The sequence below is a fragment of the Arvicola amphibius genome, chromosome 9 (assembly GCF_903992535.2).
Source record: "Arvicola amphibius chromosome 9, mArvAmp1.2, whole genome shotgun sequence".
Taxonomy (NCBI): domain Eukaryota; kingdom Metazoa; phylum Chordata; class Mammalia; order Rodentia; family Cricetidae; genus Arvicola; species Arvicola amphibius.
In genome coordinates, this window is record NC_052055.2 from 5,246,252 (window position 1) to 5,260,538 (window position 14,287).

Consider the following 14,287-nt stretch of genomic DNA (forward strand, 5'->3'; position numbering starts at 1 on the left):
CCTATAATAACTCCCTCAATCAAGAAATCTCTTTCCTTGCTCACATCTCTGTCCTTCCTCCATCACGACTGTCCCATTCCCTCAAGTTCTCCTCACTCCTTTCCTTCTCCCCTCCTCTTCCCCTTCCACCCTCCCTTCTTCCCCCATGCCAATGCCCGCAGTTTTGTCAGACAATCTTGCTTGTTTCCAATTTCAGGTGAGTCTATCTATGTTTTTCTTTGGGTTCTTTGGGATCATGAACTATAGGCTCAATGTCCTTTGTTTATAGCTAGCATTCACTTATGAATGAGTATATACCATCTTCATCTTTTTTGGTCTGGGTTACCCCTTTGGGATAGTGTTTTCTAATTCCATCCATTTGCATGTAAAATTCAAGATGTCATTACTTTTTACCACTGTGTAGTACTCTAATGTGTAAATGTGCTATATTTTTTATTCTCCGGTTGAGGGGCATCTAGGTTGTTTTCAGGTTCTGGCCATTACAAATAATGCTACTAGGAACATAGTTGAACAAAGGCTTGTGTGGTATAATTGAGCATCTTTTGGGTGTATGCTGGATCCTGAGGTAGGTTGATTCCCAATTTTCCGAGAAACCTCCATACCAGCAATTGATGAGTGTCCCCTTACTCCACATCCTCTCCAGCATAAGCTATCATTGGTGTTTTTGATCTTAGCTATTTTGACAGATGTAAGATGGTATCTCAGAGTTGTTTTGATTATGCATTTCCCTGATGGCTAAGGATGTTGAACATTTTCTTAAGTATCTTTTGGTCATTTGAGATTCTTCTGTTGAGAATTCCCTGTTTAATTCTGTACCCCATTTTTAAATTGGGTTATTTAGAATTTTGATGTATAATTTCTTGAGTTCTTTAAATATTTTGAAGATCAGTCCTTTGTCTGATGAGGGGTTGGTGAAGATCTTTTCCCATTCAGTAGGCTGCTTTTTTTTTTTTGTCTTATTGACTGTATCCTTTGCTTTACAGAACCTTATCAGTTTCCAGAGGTTCCATTTATTCATTGTTGCTCTCAGTGTCTGTGCTACTGGGATTATATTTAGGAAGTGGTCTCCTGTGTCCATGAATCGAAGACTACTACCCACTTTCTCTTCTATTAGGTTCAGTGTGGTGGGATTTATATTGAGGTCTTTAATCCATTTGGACTTGAGTTTGCGCATGGCGATAGATACGGATCTATTTTCATTCTTCTACAGGTTGACATCCAGTTATGCCAGCACCATTTGTTGAAGATGCTTTCTTTCTTCCATTGTATAATTTTAGCTTCTTTGTCAAAAATCAGGGGTTCATAGGTTTGTGGATTAATATCCTGTCTTCAATTCGATTTTATTGGTCAACATCTCTGTTTTTATGTCAGTACTAAGCTGTTTTCATTACTGTAGCTCTGTAATAGAGCTTGATGTCAGGGATTGTGATGCCTCTGCAAGTTCCTGGTTTTCTTTTTCCTTGTTTGCATCAGGTTTTACAGATTTGACCAGAGTGCATCCATTCCATTCTCTTCTGCCTGTTCACAGTTTGCAATGTAATAAAGGTTTATTTATTTAGGGGGTATACTCATGAAAAAAGTAGTGATCAGCAGTTCTCTGTGTGAGTGGGGAACTGGGACCCAATCCAGCAGACATGGGGCTTTTGCACACCCCTATGTTTGCATATAGAGTACCCAAGACCATGCTCAAAATGGGCCAGCATCCCGAAGACCATTGGCTGAAGGAGCTCCCCCAGCACCTGGCACTCGACACCGTTTGCTTACTGTCATTACATGAACATTCCCTCTCATTCTCCAATGTGTTCTGACTCCATACGTGCCCTTCAAATATGTGCAGCATGCAACTCTTGTTAACGTGTGTAAGAAGAGGGCTAGAAGACATTCACAGCAGCTTGGGGATCTCCAAGTGTTATTAAATTAAGACTGTAAGTGTTATCCCTCCACCCAACCTCAGTTCTTTGGAAAAACCAGTGTAACTCAATTGCTCTCAGTGAGTGATAAGGAATTATTGTTTTTCTACTTTATTCTCTTCCCTTCTCAGTGACTGTCCTCCTGTTAAATGTCAGGCTGTCTCAGATCATCTTCCAGCTAATGAAGTCTCAGGATGAATAATAGGGTCTTCTCAGCAAATCATTACTTTTTTTCTAGGCTTTGGATTGGCTGAGCAATAGTGTGCTGTGATAAATATTTGATAGTAAGTGCATTAAAGAAAAAAGGACCCAACTTGCAAGGGTTTGAGGACTTCCATGGTATTTACACCTACAAGCTAATTTTAAGCTATTGATATGACATCACCAACCTAGGAGTTGTGAGGAGAGGCTGACGAAGGACTCTTGGTTCAACAGTCCTTGAATAAAAAGAGATAAAGTGCTATGCTGTTCACTTTGTTTCATCTAAAGTCACCCCCCTTAGCTCATATCTTTTAGACAACCTACATGGGTTCCCTTTTCATGGGTGCCTTTTACTCATGTTATTTGTCTTCTATAGAAAGAGCAACTAGGTTACTGCTGGCACTGGATGCCTAAGCTCTCTTTCTTTGTCCTCTCCTAACGTAGATCACATAATCACTTATGAAAGCTTGTGAAGGAAGCTTTATCCTAAAGAATCCGAGTGTACAGAACTCAAAGAGAATTTGACGTTTGAGAAAGTTAGCAGGATTGTGTAAGTCTTATAGCAAAAGGAGGGTTGCTGGCTCATAGGCTGCACGATAGAAATGACGGAAAGCCACAGAGGAAGCAGTGTTTGCCAACTGGACACTGCTTCCCCCTGTAAAACTAGGGCAGTAGAAACTGTGCCTATTAAAGTTCTATCTAAATTTATTGCCTTGTCTTATCATATGACCATTCTTATGATCAAGAGAACCTGGGGAAAAGCAGTTTTTGTATTAGACACACTTCTCTCTATATGTAGTCAAGGTAATAAGTTAGATATTAAGTTGGAGACCAGATGTATTTTACAGCTTCTCTCTTGCTATTTCTCCTAGTTCAGCGCTTACTTATTGGTTCCTTACTATTATTTCCTCCACTTTCCATTTAAGAATAGTATTTTTATCTAGATGTGGTGGCTTATACCTTTAATTCCAGTACTTGGGAGGCAAAAAAAGGTCAGTCTCTGTGAGTTCAAGGCCAACCTGGTCTACATAACTAGTTTAAGGACAGCCAGGACTACATTGTGGGGCACTTTCTTAAAAGAATATTTAAAAATAAAATTAATTTTATCTGGTAGATTTGTGATGTTTTCATTCATGTATGTATCTATCATGTAATGTTTAAATCAGATTGAACATACCTATCTCTTCAAAATTCATTTCTTTGACATGACATGAAAAATACCCTTTTCTAGTTTTTAAAAACTGTATATTATTGTATCATTATTTATAATACCCATAGTTATTAAGTGGCAGATCAGAATTTAGCACATCTATCAAATATAACTTCGTACCTATTGATCAGCCTCTTTCTGTCTCGCTTAGCCTCCGGAACTCCATCATAGTCTTGAGAGGGCTGAACTTTTTCCATTTTACAACTGGGCCTGAGCTTCATTTCCTAAAAGGACAAGGCAGATAGCACATACTAGGCCTGAGCCACTCACCACGCTACCTCAAGGCAGTGACCAAAAAGGACAGTTCCTGTAAGCTCCCTAAAACATACCCTGCCTTGCCCAAGTATGCCACCAAATGGCAAAACTATAACCACAGCCAATTAAAGCTGTACTAATGTAGCTACAGCCTGCTTTACCAGTAAACTGTGTTTGAGATGACCTTACTGTTCTTAGAGTCTCCCTAGCCAAGCTTAAAGGGGCCTGCATGCTCCTTTCTGAGTTGCCGTTTTCTACAATGGCGACCCCGCATGCTGGAGTAAATGCTCTTTGTCTCAGCATACTGTTTGAGTCTGGGGGCTTCCTTCAGTGATTCTCGGACCCTGACAGTCTCAGTTTCTGGATTAATTTAAAAAATATTTCTTCATGTGGTGCTTTTCTGCCTATGTAATGTTAGCTTCTTCCTCATTAGTTTCCCTTTCAATCTGAAGAATTCCCTTCCACGTATTTAATGTCTGGTAGAAATATATTCACTCAGTTTTCTTGGCAGGTTGTCTGAGAATGTGTTTTACATTTCTGTAGTCTACATTTGATGAGTATAGTGTTCTTCCTAGCTGGTGGTTTTCCCATTCAGTAATATGAACTCTCATGCTCGGCCATGAGATCTGTGCAGTTTTCTGTAAGGTGAGATGGGGTACCCTTACAAGTATTTGCTTCTTTTTCTCTTTCTGCCTCAGAATTTTCCTTATTGTGTTGGGCTGTATTTATCTGATCTGCTGTGACTTTTTACCTTTTGCCCATGGTTATTTGTATTCTTTTCTAGGTTTAGGAAGTTTTCTAGTATTTTCTTCTTAAATAATATTCCTATTCCTTTGGTAGTCTCGTTTCCCTTCGAACATATTTGCCTCAAATTCAAAGTTTCTATGTCATTTGTTTGGAAATGGATGAGTATCTCAAAAAGGCAGTTGATCCCTGAAGCTTGTCATTGTGTCCACAGAGGGCCCAGGTTGCTCATGTAAAGTAACCAGCTTGTTGTTAAATGCTGTGGGCTTCTACCAAGCTTCCTTCCTTCCTTCCTTCCTTCCTTCCTTCCTTCCTTCCTTCCTTCCTTCCTTCCTTCCTTCGTTTGTTTGTTTTGGTTTTCCAAGACTGTTTGTTTGTTCATGTATTTTATGCGTGCCTGCTCTACTTGCATTTATACATGTCACAAGAAGGCGTTGGATCCCACTATAGATGACTGTGAGCCGTCGTGTGGCTTCTGGGAATTGAACTCAGGACCTCTGGAAGAGCAGCCAGTGCTCTTAATCACTGAGCCATCTCTTCAGGCCCTAAAGGTTTTGCTTTATAGTTGCCCTGGGTATCTTGGAACTAACCCTGTAGACCAGACTGGCCTGGAACTCACCGAAATTCTCCTGCTTCTGCCTCTGGAGTGCTGGAATTAAAGGTGTGTGCCACCACCACCTGGCATCTTTTCTTTCTTAATTAGATTTCATTATGTCTCTGGAAGAAGGAATTTGTAGAAAAATGTGGGGAAATAACTGGCAAGAGGATAAGAAAATTTTATTTAGGAGAATTTTTTTTTAAAAGCAAAATTGTTAAAAAGAAGTATTATATGGAAGATTTGATACATGGGTTAAAATATTTCTTCTTTGAAATATATCTTTATTTAAAAATATCCCTTGAAATTTCTGTCTCCATTATAATGTATCAGTAGTGCAAATATGTAGATTTTGTGCTTCTTGAGAATGGTGCTGGAGAAAAAAATGATGGTGTCACAAGATGTAGATGACTCTTGTCCGTGTTTGAACACAATCACCTGGAGTTCAATTTGTTTTATTTTTTTTTTCTGATTTTAAGGGCTAAGGAGAAAAGCGTCTGTCTTTCAAAGACTCTGTAGGCAAGCAGTGGGGTTGAGCAATCGCAATCGCAGCAATGAGATTGCTCGAGGCAGCTAAGGGGCAGCCCACGTATCCTGCTGACGTGCAGACCTTAGGCGCTGTTTTCTCCGTGAGAGAGCGAACATTCTGTTAGCCGAAGACAGTGCTAAAGTTGTCTTCATGGAGTCAGACCAGAATATGCGTCATGTAGGGACAGTTGGTGTCTGTTTTTAGTTATGTTCCCAGATATATGTATCATGTACCATGGGTATCTTTATTGTGTGGTAAAATTCAGGAGTCGTGTGAGAAGTACTTTTGAAGGTTTCTAATTTATTTTTATAATTATTTAATGTTTTAGTTTTCCAGGTGCTGGGATTTCAGGTGTGGACCACTGTATTCAGCTCTCCACGTTTAGATAAAATATGTTTCATCTGTTTTGAGAATGAGCTGGTAGTATTCCAAACAACTCTCCATGGTTTACACTGAGTTGTCTTTAGGAGAAACCGTCTAGCAAAGGTTCTCTTTGGACTGTCGCTCTTCTGAATTTTAGTTTTTGAAGATGCTTATGTTTTCTTCTCAAGAAAAAAATTTTTTTTCTTTAATTCTTTCTTTCTTGTCTCAAGAGACACAGTCTTCTCTACAAACTGGAGGGAGTTAAACCCTCAAATTGCTCCTAAAATACAATAAATTAGTATAAAGTATTTTCATTAGCTGGGAGACCCAAGAGCAACCTTGGTGTAGGGCTGGAGAGATGACCCAGCGTTGTAGAGCACTGGCTGCTCTTCCAGATGACACAGGTTCAGTTCCCAGCACCCACATGGCAGCTAAGAACTGTCTGGAACTACAGTTCCAGGGGATCTGACATCCTCACACAGACAGATACAGGCAAAAACTCTAATGCGGGAGAAATAAAAATAAACAAATTTTAAAATCACTTTAAAAACAAAAGAGGTTTATATGTTTGAGATTATCTCATTGAAGGCACACTTGTGACATCTTTTGCTACCATAGAGTAGTATTTTAGAAAGTTATGAGTGTATTTTTAAGACAAGATACAAATAGAGAAAATTTCAAAAATTATATTTTAGATAAGCTATTAATTACATTATATATTTATTTTTACCATAGTATGGAATGTCCCTATACTTATTTTACTTAGTAAATATTGAATATTTTTTGTATTTTTGGTATTGGGATATCCTGACCAAAACGACAATCCCTACTACTAAAATTCATGCTTCAGTATATGAAAGCAGATGATAAGTATGACATTTCTGAAATGTCATAGTTTTTTAATGTCATAATTAGATGACTGTAAGTGACTAAAGACATGAAAAGATGAGCAGCTTAACTGCGAACCTGTACAGAAGATGCAGCTGACATGTTTAATAGGGTGGTCAGGCCCCGCCTTCTTGAGAAAGCCAGAGCAGGGCAAAGACTTGAAGAGTGTCTCTAAGGGAGGGCTGGTGTGGCCAGCACTTGTGTCCTGATGTGCAACGGTCAGGAAGGGAGGGCAGGACTCCTAGGCTACACAGTGAAACCCTTCCTGATTTGCCTAAAGAGGAAAGTAAGAAAAAGAGGGTGGAAGATATAGTAAATGAGAAGGAAGTTTGATAGTAATCTGTCAATTGGAATGACTGAAATTTTCTAGGCTTCGAAATTTGGAAGAAGCAAAATATACTTTGGGGAAATTGGTTGTTTTATTTGATGAGCTGTGGACTCAATTTGGTTGTATTTTATCATTGGTTAACATTCTTTTGGAAAATAATTCTATTGAACTTTTATTCCTTTCTTTTGAAAGATTCTACAGATCTTAGACATCTTACAGGTTTTTAAAAACGACTCTTGATGGGTGTGTTGGCACACATTTAATTCAAGCCCTAGAGAGGAAGAGGCAGGTTGATCTCTGTGAGTTCCAGACATGCAGGGTTATGTAGAGAGACCCTATGACAAAAAAACAACCAAACAAAAACAAAAGTAAGAGAAAAAAACCCAAGAGAATCACTTTATTATCTTTATTTATCCCACAGTGCTCCTGAGACCTACTTACTTCTAGAAGAAAGTTTTGTGGACGATAATGGAGATGATTGAACTGTGCTCCCACATACTCCTAGGCTGCTGTTTAAACCGAATGATCGAGAGACTGATAGATAGCGTAATTGTCCTATCTCTTTACTCAGACCTCAAACATTGCCTTATTCATATATTATAGAAATTATTTGGAATGGTTTAGATGCAATTTTTCAAAAGTATAATGTTAGCTTTGAAATAACTAGGTTTTGACTGTAAGGAAACTACTGTTTTGTCTTTATTTGGGGAGGTAAAGACTTCAGACAATGAGATGGGCCATGTTTAGATTATAAGTTAAATGAACCAAGTTGGATTTATACTCAGTGTCTAACCAGCTTCTTGGTTTGCACAGCACTTTTTCTTAAAATTATGAATTTCCATAACACCTGTTCTTTTAAAAATTTTTTGGGGGCAACATTGTCTTTTTAGATTAAAAAAACCTAGTTAAACACTGAAAAAAGTTACATAATGGGCTTGTTTTGTGATAAAAGCCGAAGAGCAAAATTATTAATCAGTTTTAATGACACTGAATTCTGTCATTTTCAAAGGAGTATAATTTCTGTAAGGGAAGTGGTTTGTAAATTTGTAGCGCTCCAGTTTTTAGTATAGCGACCAGAAATGCCTTGGATCCGGATTGCGTGTGGCTCAGTGTTGTGAGGCCGTAATCAGCTAAGTACCGTAATCCTCCTTAGGGTACATTCTCACTTGACCTGCAGCTATATACAGCCGCACAGAGACAGCGTCAAAATAACCTGGCCTCACGCGTCCCTCGCTGCAGTGTTCTGTGGCTTCCTCCTTGAGTGAATGCTGCTTGACTTTCAGTAGTCGAGGTTTGTAATAAAATGATCGCAAGCCAAGAGTCTTTCAAGCCATCTGATGAAGGATGGCTCCTGGCATTCTGCTGGGGCTGCAAGGATTAAGAGAAGCAGTGCCTGGCGTAATGCTGATGTGTTTTCGTCAGCCTGAGGCCTCTTGCCCGACAGATGTGCATTGCTAGAACAAAGGTAAAAATAAAAATGCTAAATATTATTGTGATGTGTAAACATTTTCATGCTTTTTACAAATATAAATCGACTTGTTCTGCTTTTAGAAGAGGAGTTGTATGCATGGGGCGTGTATACTGCATGCTCCACCTTGTCACATATTTGCTTAGATTCAGGATGTACTCTAAGAGCTTTGAATTTTGACTTTGCAATATTTGCTCTAAACTATATAGCCAGCTTTAAAATTGTATTCATGAAGTACTATTTTTATTCAAATTTGCAAAATCCATGTTTCGCAAAGCATTTAAAAAGATGGAGGTATTGTTTCAAATTTTGGAATTTTTGAATGTCAGCTATCTAGTCTTTCATTTTTAAAATGAGAGTTAGTGAATGTAAGATGATGGTGCTTTCTGGTTTTTTATTTTTTGATTTGATGCAATATATTTTATTTATAAAATAGTTATTAAATGATCTTTACTAATAAGATTTTTCATTGGAATATATAGCCAGTGCTAAGTTGTTGTACCGTAAAATTCAAATTTATATGACATTCAGTGTCACTAAGATTCTTAAAAATTTTCTATATCATTAGTTAAAAATTAAAAATATTTTAAGCCTTATCTTTTCATGCATGCTCTCATTGTCCTTTCAAATCTTTTCATATGTCTTCTGCTCTATTTTCAGAGATTTGATATTAACTGGTAAATATGGTCAGTATTATTCTGGTATCATTACCACAAGCCAGTGAAGAAAGCCAATGGAAATTGTAATAATAGTAGGAAAATTAATATGCAATATATAAACTGATACTGCCTCTGGGATATTAGAAAAGTAACAAATTTGAAAAAATATATTTTTTTTGGCATTTTCTCATCCATCACCATGGTTTTCCAGACATAAAGTTTTAAATAGTTGACATATTTCTTACTCAAATTATTATGCATAGTTAGATAAAGGTTTATAATGGAACATCTGGTGCATTGTACAACAGAGTATTTAGAAATAGGCTGGAAGTTTGTCTGCCTGACTGACTAGCAACAGCAACTGAGATAGAAATGCTGCTCTGTGCAGCGGATAGATGTAGGCTCTCTCAGATGTGTTTCCTGTTAGTGGGCTAGCATTCCTTTCATACGGTCACAGGAAAAGAATTTTAATCATACAGGCTTAATACTGAGAAGTAGCTGAGTAGAAACGGAATTGAAGTATGTGCTGATGAGATCATATCAGGAAATAGGAACAGACAGATGGAAGTGGAAAATTGGGAAATGGTGTACCTTGGTTCTCAATTTCTCAGAATCTTTGAATGATTAACTCAGAAATTGCTTTGAATTATGACTTATGGTTGAATGTTATTAAATGCTTTATTATCCTTTTAGAGAAACATACACATTATCATTTATTTTGCTTGTCATTTTTTTTCCTGAGAATAACAGAAACTCAGGGTTATTTCATAAGCCTTTGTGCAGGCAATGTCCAGATTAGACATGTCTGTGCAGACTGGACACCAATGTCCAGATTAGACATGTCTGTTCAGGATGGACACCAACATCCAGATTAGACATATTTGAACTTTGATGGAGTTTCTTTAGTTCCTGAAATTTTAAAATTTAAAAGACAGTATATATGAAATGATTCATGATGTACTTAGATATTTTCTTTTCCCAAAATTAATATGTCAGAGTAACTGATAGTAGATGATTTATTTTCAAGAATCTTACAATGGAATGTTACCTGACTTTTGGTAGAGGTTTATTATACTAAAGTGTACTGTAGTACTTCAAGTTTTATTTTAAGCAGCAGGACCAATAATCCTCCCAATTTCAGATTTCAACCACTATTCCACCTTACTTAATTAAGCCCAATAGAAAGGAGCATATATACCATGATTCAGATGCCTTAGGCATATTTCCTAATCTTTACAACAAAGTGATTACTAGTTTAATATTGAATTTATGTTTCCTATAGAATGATTAGAAAAACAGCTGTTTTAGCCAGGGACCGACTGTTTATCTCTCTTTGGAAACTGAATTCTATAATGGGAGGTATTTTTTTTTATTTGTTGTTTGCAGTTAGGATCCTCTGTTGAGATTATTTACCTTATACTTATTCTCAAAACTTTCATATTGTTTCCCCAAGGTAGGAATAAAATTGTTCTAAACATGTTTTGATAATATTCTGCTGGAAATCCATAATACGTAAAGCTTTTGTTTAAACAAATTAGCTTGATGAAGCTTTGGTATCAATGTTATAAGATTGTACTTCCTTAGGATCATTCAACATGATAATAATTGGGGATAATAGTGTTGTATTCATTTACGTATTCCTAATCCATGATTCAGTGTGCGACTAAATCAATCTCAGTTAAGTGTGTGGTCCAAGTCTCTTATTTGAAAATACAGACTCCCCGAGATTGGGCGCAGTAAGTATAACCAAGAAATTCAGATCCTGTGTCTACAGTATAATTCATGACATACACTTTTCATAGTGGGCTTTTCTTTAGTCATTTGTATAAAAATAATGCTCAGAGTAAACTGAATGTTCTATAGTACGTACTTGCTTGCATACCACATCTGTATACACAGGCACACATACACACCTGGTGTTGTGTAGGTTAATATAATATTATAGTATTTTTAAGCTGTGTTTTCACAAGACAAAAGGCAAAATGATCTGCCTAAATATACGCACCCCCGTCAGTGGATCTGTGAAGTGTAACCTGCTTAAGTGTCACCTCAGAGTCTTTTTCTCTGGTTTCCAGGAAAAGAAGTCCATCCGTGTCCAGGGATCAAAATCGAAGATACGACCAGAGCGAAGAGAGAGAGGAATATTCACAGTATGTCCCTTCAGACAGCACAATGCCTAGATCGCCGTCAGATTATGCTGATAGACAATCTCAACGTGAACCTCAGTTTTATGAAGAGCCTGATCATTTAAATTATAGGGATTCTTCCAGGAGAGGCCATAGACATTCCGAGGAGTATCTTGTAGACGACGAGGATGTGGAGAGCCGAGACGAGTCTGAAAGACAGAGGAGGGAGGAGGAGTACCAGGCACGCTACAGAAGCGATCCGAATCTGGCCCGGTATCCCGTAAAGCCTCAGCCCTATGAAGAACAAATGCGGATCCACGCGGAAGTGTCCCGAGCACGACATGAGAGAAGGCACAGTGATGTGTCTTTGGCAAATGCTGAACTAGAAGATTCCAGGATTTCTCTGCTAAGGATGGATCGACCATCAAGGCAAAGATCTGTCTCTGAACGGAGAGCTGCGATGGAAAATCAACGATCCTATTCAATGGAAAGAACTCGAGAGGCTCAGGGACACAGTGCTTATCCACAAAGGACCACAAACCATAGCCCTCCCACTCCCCGGCGCAGCCCTATACCGGTCGATAGACTGGACATGCGGCGTGCCGACTCTCTGCGGAAACAGCACCACTTAGATCCCGGCTCTGCCGTCAGGAAAACGAAACGGGAAAAAATGGAAACCATGTTAAGGAACGATTCTCTGAGTTCAGACCAGTCGGAGTCAGTGAGGCCCCCGCCACCAAAGCCTCATAAATCCAAGAAAGGAGGTAAAATGCGCCAGGTTTCGCTGAGCAGCTCCGAGGAGGAACTGGCGTCCACACCAGAGTACACCAGCTGTGACGATGTTGAGATCGAGAGCGAGAGCGTGAGTGAGAAAGGTAAGCTCTGCCACGCGTGCCCCGCAGTGAGTCTTCCTTCCCGAGCTAGTTCTGCTGGTATTCAAGTATTTTAAAGGAGTTGGCCATGTGAGAAAAATCCTACAAGAACAGAGTGCCTTGTTATCCTTGTATAAAAAAGTAGTTTTTAAAAACGCCTTGAGTTTCGTGAAGGCATCCTTGTGTTATTAGAAGGCACATGTACACAAACTTATTAGTTCTAGCTTGAAAAGTAACAGCTTTTGTATTATTTATAAGTAGAAATGTGTTCATGATAGAACACTTGAAACATCGCTCAAGGTATTTTAAAGAATGAAATAGCACCTTAGCCCTTTCTTAAGAAAGAACTGCTATTGTCCTTAGGTTTCAGTCCCTTTTCTCTGAATGTAGAGTTTTCAGATTTATAAATGTAGTATCATACTCCAAATAGCTTTGTGTTTTCCAGTTGCTGCCATATAGTCTTATTTTCAAGTCATTTAATATTCTTTAGAAACTTAAGTGACTGCACTTTGTTCTATCATAAGAATATATCATGATATTTACTTGTTTGAGGTATAGAAATTTATTCTAAATGTTATGTAAACAATATTGTCTTGATCTTCTTTACGTATAATTTTTGCCTGCCTCTCTCTTTCTCTGTATGTGTGTGTGTGTGAATTTTTGATTTTATACTTTAATTCATATTTTAGAGTTGCTTTCCAGAAAGGTTCTTAGCATTTTCTGTGCTATTTTCACGTGTGCTTGAACTTTTTGTTTTATATCACCCAATTTTTGTCTCCAGAATGGGCCACACAAGTACCACATCTCATTATCTGAATTTTATCAATTTTATTCTGATATGAGTCATCTCTTCATCCCTTAATTCTTCCTATCTACTACTTCTGGATTTTCTAGTTTTCTCTTATTAATTTATGAGTTGTTTTTTGTATTAGAATTTGTCTCTAATTATCTGTTATTTTGTTAAATTTATTTTCTATTTGGATGGTTGTCTATTAATTTCCTTTGATCATTTGGAGATAGCATGCTTAGTACAGCTACAGTTGAGTTTTCTTTGTTGATATTTTTCCATTATGCCCATCCTTAGACACTTTTTATTCATCTCCAAATATATTAAGTAATTAGATATATATGTTCCCCTTAACATTATTTTTAACCATTAATTTTTTCCCTGGAATTTATTTTGAAATATAATGAAGTATATTAGATTGGTGAGTATCTGGCATGAATTCTTCATGTCAACTTCTCCTTCCTTCCAGTCATGTCATGGTGTTTAGCAGATTGTCCTTTTCTTTTTTAGAATAATCAACAGTAATAAGTAGAGGAATCCAGGTCATATAAAATTATAAGTCATATAAAATTTATATAGTGATTTTATACTGTAGCATAAGTAATTAGAAAATACAAATCAAAAGTAGTTTTTTTTTTTTACCTAAAACTAAAACTAGAAAATGTGATTAAAAATAATTATCAAAACATGATGGTACTTGCAGGAAATATGATAAAATTTTCCTCATAACAAAGAAAGAATAGGAGTTCTTTCCTCTTACTATGCAGGGAGACTGAATACTACAATGAAATGTCCGAACCGTGTCATGAGGTTGATCACAGCCGCAGTCTCACTGGGCTTCCCAGTGCCCTGTTGTATAAGCTGTGCAGCTGTAGGAAGATAGCAGGTGTAGGGAGAAGTCACTGACTAGACACAAACCAAGTAGAGTAATTACAAGTGTGGCTTGCTAGAAAGATGGACAGAGCAGTGGACTTAATGTAGTATTTTAGAAAGTCATGAATAATACTGTCTAAAAGCACTACTGTGCAAAAGACATGAAATTTTAAACAAATGGGTCTGGGAAATGCACATACAATGGAAAAATTATGATACAACCCATTTCATAATTGTTACTTTCAATTGTGGTCCTTGAGAGAACTGGGTTAACAGAAGTGGGACTTCTAAAGAGAACTGTGGGTCTCAGTCAGTTTCATTAAAGAATATGTAGAAATTTCAGTTTCATTGAAAAACATGCTTTAAGTATATTTAATAATGGTGATTTTCCACATTTCATAGGGCATGTATTATGAAAGCTTGTTTTTGGTGGTTTGGTTCCTATTCCCTCTAGTTTGCTTACTCTTTGCTAAAATAAT

At 37.5% G+C, this 14,287-nt stretch overlaps 1 protein-coding gene across 2 annotated transcripts in view; it reads left to right on the plus strand.

The window, feature by feature from the left end:
- Positions 1–14,287, plus strand: part of Rims2 (regulating synaptic membrane exocytosis 2) — a 411,096-nt gene that overhangs the window by 166,180 nt on the left and 230,629 nt on the right. For both annotated transcript variants that reach the window (XM_042055663.1, XM_042055664.1), the window contains one exon: positions 11,226–12,151. In XM_042055663.1, the coding sequence (XP_041911597.1) occupies positions 11,226–12,151 (926 nt within the window). The remainder of the gene's footprint in view (positions 1–11,225; positions 12,152–14,287) is intronic.